Source organism: Poecilia formosa, unplaced genomic scaffold, assembly GCF_000485575.1.
Source record: "Poecilia formosa unplaced genomic scaffold, Poecilia_formosa-5.1.2 Scaffold1, whole genome shotgun sequence".
NCBI classification, from domain to species: Eukaryota; Metazoa; Chordata; class Actinopteri; order Cyprinodontiformes; family Poeciliidae; genus Poecilia; species Poecilia formosa.
Window position 1 is genome coordinate 6,544,929 of NW_006799940.1, and position 13,949 is coordinate 6,558,877.

The 13,949-nt window shown below is 38.7% G+C and overlaps 1 protein-coding gene across 6 annotated transcripts in view; it reads left to right on the plus strand.

Moving 5' to 3' along the window:
* Nucleotides 1-13,949, plus strand: part of stxbp5a (syntaxin binding protein 5a (tomosyn)) — a 114,252-nt gene that overhangs the window by 82,379 nt on the left and 17,924 nt on the right. For 5 of the 6 annotated variants that reach the window (XR_001661660.1, XM_007547543.2, XM_016669582.1 and 2 more), the window contains exons 9-18: nucleotides 1,735-1,813; nucleotides 2,587-2,741; nucleotides 5,119-5,191; nucleotides 5,407-5,554; nucleotides 6,909-6,976; nucleotides 8,419-8,459; nucleotides 8,740-8,960; nucleotides 11,533-11,708; nucleotides 11,990-12,115; nucleotides 12,524-12,675. Coding sequence is in view for 5 of the 6 variants with exons in the window: in XM_007547543.2 (XP_007547605.1) it covers nucleotides 1,735-1,813; nucleotides 2,587-2,741; nucleotides 5,119-5,191; nucleotides 5,407-5,554; nucleotides 6,909-6,976; nucleotides 8,419-8,459; nucleotides 8,740-8,960; nucleotides 11,533-11,708; nucleotides 11,990-12,115; nucleotides 12,524-12,675 (1,239 nt within the window). In the remaining variant the exon portion in view is untranslated. Of the gene's footprint in view, nucleotides 1-1,734; nucleotides 1,814-2,586; nucleotides 2,742-5,118; nucleotides 5,192-5,406; nucleotides 5,555-6,908; nucleotides 6,977-8,418; nucleotides 8,460-8,739; nucleotides 8,961-11,525; nucleotides 11,709-11,989; nucleotides 12,116-12,523; nucleotides 12,676-13,949 lie in introns of all 6 variants that reach the window. The other variant, XM_016669579.1, reaches the window with a different exon arrangement.

Sequence of the window (13,949 nt, forward strand, 5' to 3'; positions counted from 1 at the left end):
GCTCTTTTGTCCTCATCCACACTACCCAAATCCCCTGTAAGTAAATTTTTGCTTTTCCATGCAGCCCTTTTTCTCCACAGATGTAGTTCATCAGCAGATTTTCCTGAAGCAAAAAGAAGGGGGGAAAAAAAAAATCCTTTGAGCTGTTTTCAGTCATTCTTGTTGCAAACAACCCAAAAACTAGCAAATTCAGGACTGAAAGAATTGCATTTACTAGGCAACTATTTTTAACAAAGTTTGTATTTTGTGATTTAGTTCACATTGTTGCTGATTATAATTTTTTACTTAATAATCTGCAACAATTTTGTCTCCAATTGTTTACTGTATGCTAAATGACGGTATGTATTTTCAAAGGGAAAAATTCTTGATCTTTTTATCCTAAAGAATATCTCATTACTTTACCATAATGCTAAATGGTATTGTCATAAAAATATTAGTTTTTTTGTTTTGTTTTGTTTTGTTTGTTTTATCGTTTGTTTGTTTTGGCTCCACACATCTGAAAACCTTGATGGCCTTGATTACTTGTTGTTTAACTTCGGAAATGATGTGCACAACTTATTCATAGAACTTGCTGCATTGAGATATTTTGAAATTTTATATCCTATTTTTCAAACATATCTATTTGCTTAATCCATTTTGTCTAAAAAACATAAATAAATAATACTTTCCCCTTTTGGCTAAAAATCGACAGCCGTTGATTCTGTTGTTTTTCTTTCGTTCAAAATCCAAGCTGTCCATTAAACATGCATCATGCATTTTGTTAGATGCGTGCTCACTGAAAGCGTTCCTCCACGTATTTGCCTGCTCATGATTCCCTTGCAGTTTCAATTAGAGGTTCTATTGTCAGCTCGGTTATAATCCGCCTCTGTTCGCTGTACCTCGTGCCTTAATACATGCACTCCATTGCCGCCGCTCTGTTTATGTCGTTCTGAATACAAATCGACTCGTATGAAGATGTTTCACTTCGTACCTTTCTGCCTCCCTGCATCACATACTCGCATCACATACACCTTGACAGTTTCTGGACCTCAAAACAAAAAAAAAAAGGGGGGGGGGGAGGTTGTGTGGGAGTGTCAACAAGTCAGAGAGCAAAAGAGTCTAGACGAGAACAAAGACAGTAATTAAACCAAAGGGAAAAAGTTAGACTTTTCAAGCTTTTTTTTTTTTTAGTATGCAAGGAAATGCAGAAAGGATTTCACCACACCAGCTTTTTAATTAGTTGTTTCCCTCACTGCTTCATACGTAATTACTTTGGTATTTAATGGGCAATTATGCAAATTCCTTTGACTCATTTAAGTAAGGCTTTTAAGTCCCTCCTTAATTGTCTTTTTTGATATCCGTTATTAAAAGTGTTCTTTATTTTAAACAGATTTGCTCTGTACGCCCTGTGGGAGGGATCACCTTGGAACATCAGGAGTCATTACGTTCAATGCCTTATCGTTATACAAAAATCTAAATGCATTCGAATTTCCTATACACTCGAAAACCCCTGACGTTTAAAAATTGATTGTCTCGGCAGAATCGCCAGCAAACACCAGACCTCTGCAGCGCTTATCCATCGTTGTCTTCCTCTCCTCTGCTGTAGAAGTCTTCTGTTGCTGTTACGACTGTTCAGCCCAGCGTTTTAAGTGTTGCTTCAGGGGGGAAATTAAATGACGAGAAACACGAAGAAAGGAGGAGACGAGGAAGCAACGAACGGGCAAAGTAAAGTAACTTCTGTTTGTTCTATTTTAGGAAAACAGCCCAAGGATGGAAAGAAGCCAGAGCCGTGTAAACCCATTCTTAAAGTGGAATATAAAACAACGAGAAATGGGTAGGCTCCCTCTTACATACAAGAATTTCTTTTTTTTTTTTTTTTCCAAAAATAGCGTACATAGTTGACAAATAACACAGCAAGTTCCTTAACATGGGTTAAAAGCTGCTAAGCTGCATTTCCCATGCTATGTAATAATGTTTTATAGAATAAAGTTTCTGAATAAAATTATGTTCATCTTTAGCTAAACCAATTATGGCACAGTCTAACAGTGTGATTTTAATCATTTGTACCCAGTTTCTTAAATACGCAATATTTAAAATACTTAAACCTCTATTTATCTATGTATTTATATTAGATATTTTCACTATAACCTAAAGTTTTTTTTTTTTTGTTTTTTTTTTTTTTAATTAGCTAATATTAAGGTGACAAATGTTAATGACAACCTTGCAGAAAATGTCTGGACCACATACAGCTGGTCAGTTTTAAAAATGCACTTACCTTAACAAGAGTGACGAGGTTTGCTTTTCACAGCATGACTGTGGCTTTTTCCTAAGGGAAATATTTCCGTCCATTATTGTTGCAAACATAGAAAACGTGTAGCAGCTTTCTTTCTACCAGCTGAGCAGCAACGTGCCGCAACAGGTGGGGTGAAGGCACAGCGGCTACTCTGTTTGTTATAGAGCGAGAAACTGGTTAGATTGGGATCTCTTAATTTATTAAAAATATTGGTACATCTTGATACCGGTCATCATGATTAATATATATACAAAACAGTTGCAATAGTTTGACGAAATATTGTGTTGCTATGCTTCTCCTCTATATGTATCTAGGGACCCTTTCATTATATTCTCTGGTGGTCTGTCCTACGACACGGTGGGACGGAGGCCATGTCTGACAGTTATGCACGGAAAGAGTATTGCGGTGCTGGAGATGGATTATCCTATCGTAGACTTTCTCACGCTATGTGAGACACCATATTCTAATGGTAAGTGCACGTTTTGGTCAAAACTGGCACACTTTAGGCACATCTGTAAGCAGTATTTTCATGCTCCTTGTGGATTCAAACACACACACACACACACACACACACACACATTCTTCAGTCTTTTTTTTAATTATGTCAGATTGCTTGTAGCGCTGCATGTTACTGCTTTTTGCAATAAATTCCCCGGAATGGATTCTACCTCTCTTTCATTATCTGAACAACAAAATGTTGCGTTCCATTTTAATTTCGTAACTTCGTACATAAAAGGCTTCCATCAGAATTGAATTATTGTCTTCTTTCCAATGCTGGCGCGTCAACAGTTTAAACAAGTCCGGCCTTTTTGCTGAACAACATGGGGTGCTGAATGTGTGTAATCCTGGGTGTAATCTCTGCTGCTACGTAATGTGCCACACGTACAGTTTGAGGGAGGATTAGCAGATTATGTAACAGTTCATTAAATCGCTGGGAACCTGATGGCACCATCCACTGCTTTTTTTTTTATCTGGTGATGGTCACAACTGGGTTGCTGTTACTGCACAAGACACGTCTGCTGATGGTGTGTGATGGTGTGCACTTAAATCCTCATTAAATTCGGCAACAATTGGCTTCAGAACATGCAGTATTCCTAAGTGTAATAACACTGGAGGGGGAATATAAATGGCTTCCACAGCCCCATGCATCGTATTAGTTTATATGCATTCAAAAGACATGTTTCTGCTGGCATGGCCCAACAGTCAGTAACGTAGTTTTTTGTTGTTGTTGTTGTTGTTGATGTTCATGTGCCACTCTGATCTTGTAAAAATTAATATTTTCCCTGCACAGCCAAACAGGTCAGCATTAATACATTGCTCTATTAACCAGATTTAATGTGCTCACGTAAAATATAAAAAAAATGGTCATTTATTCCTGAATATATCTGACTCAAAACCTTCAGCCAGTCGTTTAATCAGTTTAAATTTTGCTCCTGTTGACATTATTTCTTCACGCAGAGCAATTTGCAGAAACATGTTACTTCTGTTTTCACTCATAGATCATTTTGTTGGCACCATAACTCATTGCACATTCAGATGAGAATTGCAGAAAAAGTTAACTTTTAAATTAAAACACTTATATTGTCAGGGATGGCCTTCTCTTGTCTGCAAACTGATTTGCATAGCCTGTCTAACAATTTTCAAATTATGAACATGGAAATTTTTATAAACCACACAGGTTTTTGGTAATATTATGGATGAAATTTGCATATAATTCCAAATGAAGCGTACAAGGATTTCAATAACAAAAACATTAAAAAACATTTTTTTGTTGGACTGCAACCTTCATCAAGCCACTCAAAACATTCCTATTTTATACTTTATACTTGTCTGATTTACCTCTTTTTTATTATTTTTTATATAACAGGTATAACTTGGACTAGTTCCAAGTTATACCTGTCGTTATCAATGTTATACTTCAGAAAATATAGAAACCCGATATTCACTTTTTTAAGTGGAAATGTTTGTAAAGCTACCTCAAATTCAGACATTCCAGTGTAACAAGCAGCTGTATCTATGATGAAAATAAACCTACAATGCAATACTACGTAGATTTGTTGGTAACACTTTATTAGAAGGTTACCTGCATAAGACACGACACTGTCTTAGACATGACATAACACCTGCCATGAACATGTAGGAGTCTTCATGAATGCTTAAGACTCGGTGAATAATGACGCTTTTAATGCAAAGTTGACACATTTAATTGACTTTTAATGCAAGTTTTAATGAAACTTTGCATTAAAAGTGACATTATTTACTGATTCATGCTAAATTCACACTTTGATGCAACTTTTAGAGCACCTTTGCATGTTTATGACAGTTTCATATCAGTCTTACGGACACCCCTTCAAATAAAGTGTTACCAATTTATTATAAGGTTTAGAGAAAGCCTGATGCCAAAAAGCAATTTAATGCTAAAAAGCCAGTTTTCTGTTTTTATTCCTTTATATATAAAAAAAGAAGGAAATAATAAACTTTTTCAAGGTCCCCTAAAAAAAGGCTCTTAACTCTAGGCTGATGTCGTTAAGCAGCTGTCAGCACGGAACAGCTTAGTGATCGCTGTTGTCTCTAAAGATTAAATATTTGCATACATTCACTACAAAAACAAGCTTGAATGGGGTGCCAGTGTATTAGCTACAATGTTGGGCCTGTGAATTGTTCGTAGATTACATGTTTTCATGAAAATCTATAATCAAAATTATTTCCAAGACGGTTTATCCAGATAAAACACAGACTGATCCAGTTCGAATTTTCTATGCAAGATTCGTTCTTCTGTGGTTTGTAGGAATCAGGGGCGTTCTCCCAAGTGTTTAATAAATGATTCCATCTGTTAACTTTTGCAGATTTTCAGGAGCCTTACGCTGTGGTGGTCCTGTTAGAAAAAGATTTAGTGGTGATCGACCTTGCACAAAATGGGTAAGTCTTACTTTCTTAACTACATTATTTAAAGCTCCTTTGACCACTAAAGTTGTCCTGGGAGTACCTCTGTTTCCATTTATTGTTCTTTTTTTCTTGTCATATTCCAAAATGCAATGTACATAAAGCAAGCGTGTTTAACACTTCTGTCAACGTGGAACCACTTCAGGCATAACAAGTTGTGTGATCGGTGTTTGTTCCGACCTTGTTAACAGTTACCCCATATTCGAGAACCCATATCCTCTAACGATCCACGAGTCTCCTGTAACCTGCTGTGAGTACTTTGCCGACTGCCCTGTGGACCTGATTCCTGCATTTTACTCCGTTGGTTCGCGGCAAAAGCGACAGGGTTACAGCAAAAAGGTACCGTAAAGAACAGCTACCGCGTCTCATTGATAAAGGCCTCTTTCATTTTTTTTTTTTCCAATATCAAAGAGAAAAAGGATAACAAAAACTTTAAAAGCCTCCTCAGAGAAGGAGAATAAATCACAGAGATCCTGTGAGCAACACATCTGCAGGAAATGCATTTTCACTCTCGGTATGATCAGTATATTGTATGAATCAATACAGCAGCATTTACTGTTTCATTAACACACTTATCCCTTTTACTTATCCTCTTTTGTTTTTATGATACTTTATTGTTTCAGATGATTTACTAGGAGTCAAAGAAAACCTGAGGAAATAAAAAAAAAAACATGTTTTTAATTAAGGATTTGATATATTTAGAGAAAAATAATTGAACCCAAATGAACAAAAATATTTTGTTTTATCAAGTTTTCCAATTACAATTTTTATACTGTGTTCAGTTATAATCAAAAAGTATTGAAACAAATGTCCCCATTTAAATCACTCAGTTAATATTTTAGATCCATAGATGTAGCAGTTTAGACTTTATTTCAAACCAGAGAGTTATAAAATGTGCTGATTTTAATTTTTACCCTTTATACCTTACTGACTCATAATATACAAATTATGTATGTAAATTATATAAAAAAAAAACACCTTCTAACCTTTATGCCATACTCCAAAAACAATAAAGTTGCAAGGATTAAAGGGCAGTTTTATGTAACTACAAATTGGACTCCAATATAATCTCAACAATCTAATTATAACTAAAGTAATATTAATTAATGTCGTCGTGAAGCAAGACATGCATAAATCTACTAGTTCTCAGCAATTCTATTTTTTGTTCTGCACACCTCCAGTCTCCTCTCATTCTCTGCTGCCTTTCTTATATCATACCAGACAGACCCCCCTCCTGCTCTTTCAGCCATTATGTATGCTTATGTTCTTTTCCTTGTCGCCTTGTTCGGCTTTCTGTTGGAAATGTCAGAATGCACTGACCTGAACTGGCAGCCTAGCCTCTTCTTCTTTTCTTTTTTTCTTTCTGCTGAAGAAAAGCTTCACTGAGCTGCAGGGGGGCCTTCTCATATGAAGATCACCATGAGTCATACTGGTGACCTTTGTGTGTGTCGAAGACTTGAGAGCCTGACCCCCCACTGACACACACACACACACGCAATCTCTCGCAGAGGTGTATAATGTGTTATTGCAAGACACACTGAGAGAGATGCCGAAAGACTCTCTGCGTGTTGCCATCTGTAAATTCACACATGCAGACGTTCATCGTGACATCTCTGTGCAGAAGTGGCGTGCACAGCGACAGCTGTTCGTTGACATACCTGTTAACTAATGTGTGTGTCCTCTCTTCATCAAGGAGTGGCCTATTAGTGGCGGAAACTGGGGACAGGGCACACAGAGCTACTCCGAGATCATCATCACCGGGTAAGATGAGAAGCACCGTCACTGACGTGATGCTGCAATTGTTTTCCACCTTAACTGCACTCTTTAGGTCAACTCGGCGAGAACGATTTTTACATTTTCCTTCGCAGCGGGCACCTAATTTAGATTTTTTTTTTGTTTTGTTTTTTATGCGTTATAAGATTCAGCAGAAGCAGGGTTTTCTTAGTGCACAGGTGACACCAAGAACTCCTCTCTTATTCCTTTCTGTTCACCTCTATGACTGACTGACTGAATGAATGAATATACTTTATTAATCCCAGAGGAAAACTCACAAATGTGCTCAATTGCTAGTCTGCAGAGGTTAAGGTTCTCTCCAGAATGCTGGGGCTTGCAGCACTTTTGTCGCAAGTCCATTAACCTTAACTGATGCTAAAGATATGACAATGTCAACATATTTGAAAAGGGAATAATTTAATAAAGAAGTTACACTTTTGTGACCAGTATGGGAGATAACTTTGCTTTCGTCAATACAAATTGTGGTACATGGCTAAAGGACATTCTGTCACTGACTTTAGAAATTTGAGAGATCTATGTTTTTCTCACTTTAAAATTATCTAATCTAATCTGTAATGATGTTTATTATTGTAGACCACTGACTAGTATCACCCGACTAACCTGCAATGTTGCTCAGAGAGGAATCTGTGAAAACAGAGAATCAAACCATAATAACTTTTGTGAAATTGAAAGGCCAGTATAAAGGAATGATAGTATGCAGTGAAAAGAAAAAAAAATATGCCATGAAGCTTTTTCACATTTTCATCACATTTAATCTCATTGTACATAACGTACACTGACAAGCAATAAATTCTTATTATTACAACCTTAAATCTCAAACAGGACAAAATTGTGGGGTAGAATCCTTATTTTTATTACTTTTTTCCTTTCTTTCATTCCAGCATAAAGATTCTAACTAAAATATTGCCACATATTCACAATGGGATATCTAGTTGGTCTGGATTTGACCATTCAGTGATCTAATCATTCCATTGTTGGTCTGCCTAGATGTTTAGTTGCCTTGTGGAAAGATGAGCCTCGCCGCGCTCGCTCTCTTTCGCAGCCTTTAACGGGTTTCGCTCAGGGACTACCCTGCATTTAGCGCCAACAGTAAACTCAACTGCTGAACTGTTCCTGTTTTACAAAAAGCAGCCCTCACAACATAAGGCTGCCAGCCTCATGTTTCAAAATAGGAAAAACAAAGAAATGCTTAGGATGATGTGCCACATTATTTTTCCACCTCACGTTTTTCTGTATGTAGGCCAGAAGGTCTGGTTTCATCATCATCTGACCAGATCACTTTCTTCCAGATTTTGGCTCTGTCTCCTATCAAATTTGTGGCAAACGTCTAGCTAGGGTTTTTGTGATTGTCAGTATTGACTTTCTCCCTGTTATTCTTCTACAAAATGTCTTTTTTTATTTCATTCCAGTCATGCTGATGGAACAGTGAAGTTCTGGGATGCCTCTGCAAGTACGTCATTCCCACTGTTAATCTGTGCATCCTGTTTTCTGTTTATTTTTTTTAGAATATCATTCTGTTAAAATTGAACTTTTTCCAAACTTTCAGCCAAAGAGGTACATTTGAGAGAACATCTGAGATATTCAGTGTTGGAGATTATTTTTGGTTAGGTTCGTTCTCACAGAATTGAATAAAGTGAATAAAGCCGTTGTTCAGTTCTGAGTCTTTACCTTTTTGACACCGTAACTTATATGTTTTTTTTTTTTTTGTTTTGTTTTTTTTTCCTTTTCAGTAATGCTCCAGGTGCTCTATAAGCTAAAAACAGCAAAGGTTTTTGACAGGAACCGATCCAAGGAAGACAAGGGCAGCACCGAGGTGTCGGACGAAGATCCCTTTGCCATTCAGATTATGGCCTGGTGCCCTGAGAGCAGGATGCTCTGCGTGGCCGGGGTGTCAGCCAACGTTATCATCTACCGCTTCAGCAAGCTCGAAGTAACTACTGAGGTGGTGCAGGTGGGTTCCAGTTGTTGCCTTTATTTAAAATGTTGCTTTTTACTTTTTCAAAAAGTCAGCTGCAGCAGTGCAAGCTCGTACACACAACAGAGTTCCTACACAGTCCGAAAAAGAATCGGATCATCATTTCCTTTATTTCCATGTCTTCCTTCTTTCTTTCCTTCTCCCACTTTTTGTTTTGTCGAGATCAGTATTTAAAACCTTTTCATCATTAATATATTTGTCATAAATTCATACAGAACTTGAGTCTTCTAAATCTGAAAATGCACGTAAATGACAGAAAGGTCTGCAAAGCTGAGTCTTGAAAAGTTTAGATTTTTTTGAAAAAAGAAGAAAAAAAAAGAAAACCTGTGTTCAGGATAACAAGGTAATTGAAACAATCTCCATCACCAAACAGGGCCTTTGTTTTCTTGTGATTTGCTTTCGACACTTGGTTCCTGTCCCGATTTAAGACGCTTAGACATATAAACAATACACACACACACACACACACTCAGAGGCAGTGAGGTTGCCATGCCAACAGACAGCAGTGAAGCAAGCAAAGCTAGACCAACGTTATAATCTTCTTTGATAGCAACCTAAGTGTTAATGGCAGTGCAGTGGGAGTCTGTGTTTAGCTGAATAAAAACAAATGCAGTTGATCTATTCTCTGTGCTGCTGCTGCTGCACCTGGCTCTTTTCAATCACAGTGTGTGGGCAGTGCTGTGATGCGTCTCACTGATGCCCTCTTTTTTTTTTTTAAGTTCAGAACTGTTTGTCATAAATATTTAAAACCCTCAAAAAGCATTCATGAATTTAAAGAGCCTGATCAAACTTGACCCCCCCCCCACCTCACAAATGCTGCAGTGTGGAATCAGGGCTAGATACGAGGATATAGCTGGAAAAGTGTTTTTTTTTTTTTTTTCTTTTCTTTTGCATAAGGCCAAACTTCTACACAACCTTTGTAGGAGTGAAGATAGAGGAGAGAGGGAGAGAATCTGAAGAAGGGCACTGATCACTCTAAACTCCCACATGTCAATGGGGCTAATGAGGCTGACAGAATGCCAAGGAGAAAAGCTTATCGGCATTGTGTTTGAGCTCAGGAGCTGTGTGTATCTTTGCGAAGGCGGAGGTTGCAACGGGGTAGCCTAGAGGGGGATTTGGAAGGAATAAAGTATTTCAGTATTCGAGGACCTCTTTGACTTTCAGTCTGCCCACACACATGCAAGACCCATCACTGACAAATCCATTTCATCACAGGCGACTGTCTGAACGCATGCAGATGTCATTCACCATCACGTTATCCTGTTGTTTGAATAATTGTTGTTGCCACGCAAAGCCACATGTGAATGTCTCCACATTTTGTCACATTTACGCTTTGCTGCTGTTTATTTGAATTCTATATGAAAGTGCAACTCTTAGTAGCTCTTAATTTTGCATTTGAAGGAAAATTACTTTTTTTTAAATACATTTGCAAATTAAATTGATAGTAGAAAAAGTAAAACAAACAAACAAAAAAAAAAACGACTTCTGACAAAAGTGGGAAATTACCTATAGCTATCAAATCTGTGCAGCATATCGGCTGCATTAGCCGTACAATGTATCATCCCCACTAAAATAAAATTCTGTTCCTATTTCTGAAAAGCTTGCATTGGTATTCGGCCCTCCGAAGTGATTATGATGTAGAGCCAACTCGAGCTGCAATTTTAGCTCTGGCAGCTTCACAGTCTAAAGGCTAAAATTGTTGCCAATTCTTCTTTGCAAAATAGCTCAAGCTCTCAGTCATTGTGGGTGGACAGAACCTGTAAACAACAGTTTTCAAACCTTGCCATAGATTCTCAATTGGATTTAGGTATGAACTTTGACTGGGCCATTCTTACCCATGAATTTTTCACCACACCTAGCACTGCAGGCGCAGTCAGTCAGTCACAATGTCATCTGACTAGAGAATTTCCTTTATGTTTGCCTTTTCACACCCTAACATAGTTCGTGGCTAACAATGGGACTTCTTTTTTATAAGGGGCAGATTTTTGGAGTGTACGACCAATAAATAGTCCTGTTGACAGATTCTCTCCCGCCTGAGCTGTGGATCTCTGCAGCTCCTCCAGAGTTATGAAGGGCCTCTTGGCTGCTTCTCTGACTAAAGCTTTCCCTGCCCTGTTATTTTAGATGGGCATCCATGTTTTAGTAGCCTTAAATGTGTGCTCTGACCTGCTAGTCATGTTTATTGATCTAATAAAGACCAATAGACGCACCTGCAGTTAAATTAGCAATTTTATCAATCTTACTTTTATACAGAGATTAAATAGCACATCATTTTTGGGGGATCCAAGTATACAGAGTTCTGATTGTAATGTGTCAAAGTGATAAAAGGTTGCTGTGTATGTATAATTTTGCAAGACACAGTATAAATGTGGTACTACAGTGCCAGAAAACACTTTATATGTTAATCTGTAAATTCTAAAACCCCTATCATAAAAAAAAAAAAAGAAATTTGACAGGAAATAAAATTGAAAATGCATAGGAACCCTGATATTCGCTAATATATTCTCATCTCCGCTGTCGTCCTGTGCACATCTGTGTGTGTTTGCAGTTACTAGAGGTGCGAATGCAGTACGAGCTGAACGAAACGGAGTCTCCAGATGGTGGAGGTGGCGAACAAACATCGGCACATCCCACCCCTGGTGCCTCCCCTCAGACAAGCGGCCCACCTTCACACCCCTCTACCAGCAGCAACAACTCTGACGGAGGCAACATACCCTGCCTTAAGTACGAGACAGACATGCACAGAAAAGGGCTCACATGAAAGAAGTAGGAGCACTTGCATGCACACTAACACACACAAGTCTTGCTTTCAGCCTCGAGCACAGCTGCATAGAGTTATTCAGAGGCCTTGAGCGTTCTCAGCCACAAACCCCCCCATCTTCCCCTCTCACACAGAGCTTCATCTGCTACACATATCCAGCTGCACCACTTGTACTTCTCTTGTTTTTGTGCCCTTCTTTTGCCTTTTTCTCATTCCTTTTTTTTTTTTTTTGTCTCTTCTACAGAGTACGAAGTTCTCCTTTGAAGCAGTCTCCAGGCTACCAGGTGGATTTGGTGGTCCAGTCGGTGTGGGTGAGTGGAGAGCCTCCTCAGCAGATCACAAGTCTGGCGATGAATTCCTCCTACGGCCTGTAAGTGGATACACCGAGAGTTTGTAAGAACACTGGAATCTGTTTCAGCTTCATCTAGAGGTTTCATTTGATGATGTTATATTGCCTGATAAAATTAGTTATATTTTTTTTTGTCCCTTTGGAACCTCAAACTCTTTAGTCTTATTTTACAGGCATTTCATGTGATTGATCAGCATAAAGTTGTGAACAACTGAAATGCATATGGAAAATGATACATAGTTTCTAACAATGTTGATATGTTTTTTCTTCATAGAATCTTAAGTGTACTGTGCATTTTAATCCAGCCGTTCGGAGTCGATGCTGTTGGATAACTTTGTTTCTAACCCATGCGTTTTTATCCTTGTTTCTTAAATTTCTTGCCCTTGTGCTTCTTCCACTGCCTCCGTCTTTGCTTCAATTGCTCCCTAGATTGGTGTTTGGCAACAGTAACGGCCTGGCGGTGGTGGACTACATCCAGAAAATGGTAGTTCTCAATCTGGGGACGGTGGAGCTTTACGGATCCAATGATCCCTACCAGAGACAGCCTCGGTCGCCAAGGAAAACGCGGCAACCTTCGGGAGGTAAAGGACAAAGAAGACATGTGAAAGATGAAAAGTTTGTTGAAATTTCTGCAACCAGCCACAATGAAGATTTTAGATTTTTAAATGCAGGTTGTTGTTGTTTTTTTTGTTTGTTTTTTTTTGTTTTTGTTTTTCTTTTTCTCAATGAGACGCTAATCGACATGCAACAAAAATGTAGAAATAGAACTTTGCTAAAAAAAAAATAAAGGGACACCTAAATAACACAATGTCTAAGTAAAGTCAAGCTGTCCAGTTAGAAAGCAACACTCAATGTGGCACAATTTCACCTCCTGTTGTGTAAATGGAACAGACAACAGGTGGAAGTGAGAGGCAATTAGCAAGATGACTCTTATAAAAGGAGTGGTTGTCAGGCTGTCTCATTCTTTCTGGCTGACATCTAAGTGGTGGCATGCAATGAGGTCTACAACCCACAGTCAACAGGCCACATCAATGGGATGTGCTATAAAGCTTTGCAGTGTCTGTCAGTACAATGTCCAAAGCATGGCAGAGGTACGGGGAGACAGGCCAGCGGACATAAGGGTGACATGAGAGCCTGACGTCCACAAGGCGAGTCCTTGATTACAACCCATTATCGAGCAGAGCGATCAGCATTTGCTAGAGAACACCAAGATTGGCAGATTCACCACTGTTTTCTTCACGGATGAGAGCAGGTTCACGCTGAGCACATGACAGAGTCTGGAGACGCCGTGGAGAATGTTATTCTGCCCGCAACGTCCCCCAGCATGACCGGTTTGGCAGTGGGTCAGTAATGGTGTGGGGAGTCATTTCTTTGGAGGGCTGCATAGTCCTCCATGTGCTAGCCAGACATGCCCGGTCTACCATAAGGTAGCGGGAGAAGATTCTTGTGTTCATTGTGAGACCGTATGCCGATGCCGTGGGCCCTCGGTTCCTGAAAATGCCCGGCCTCATGTGGCTGACGTGTTTCTGCAGTTCCTGTACGTTGAAGGTATTGATGCTATGGTCTGGCCTGTACATTCCTCTGATCTGAATCAAATGGAGCACATCTTTTTTTCATTCCATCCACCAACACCACATTGCAGCACAGACTGTCCAGGACCAGACCGATGCTTTAATCCAGATTATTCGATTCATTTGGATTTAGTGTTCCCTTTATTTTTTTGAGAAATAAAAAAAAAAGATGCAGAAAAACATGAGTGAAACCAAAAGCTAAACAAAATATGAGGCAGACTAGTGGCCTTTTTTTAAAATAAGTTAAAAATGATAAAGCGATGACAAAGTGACTGAACAAACTC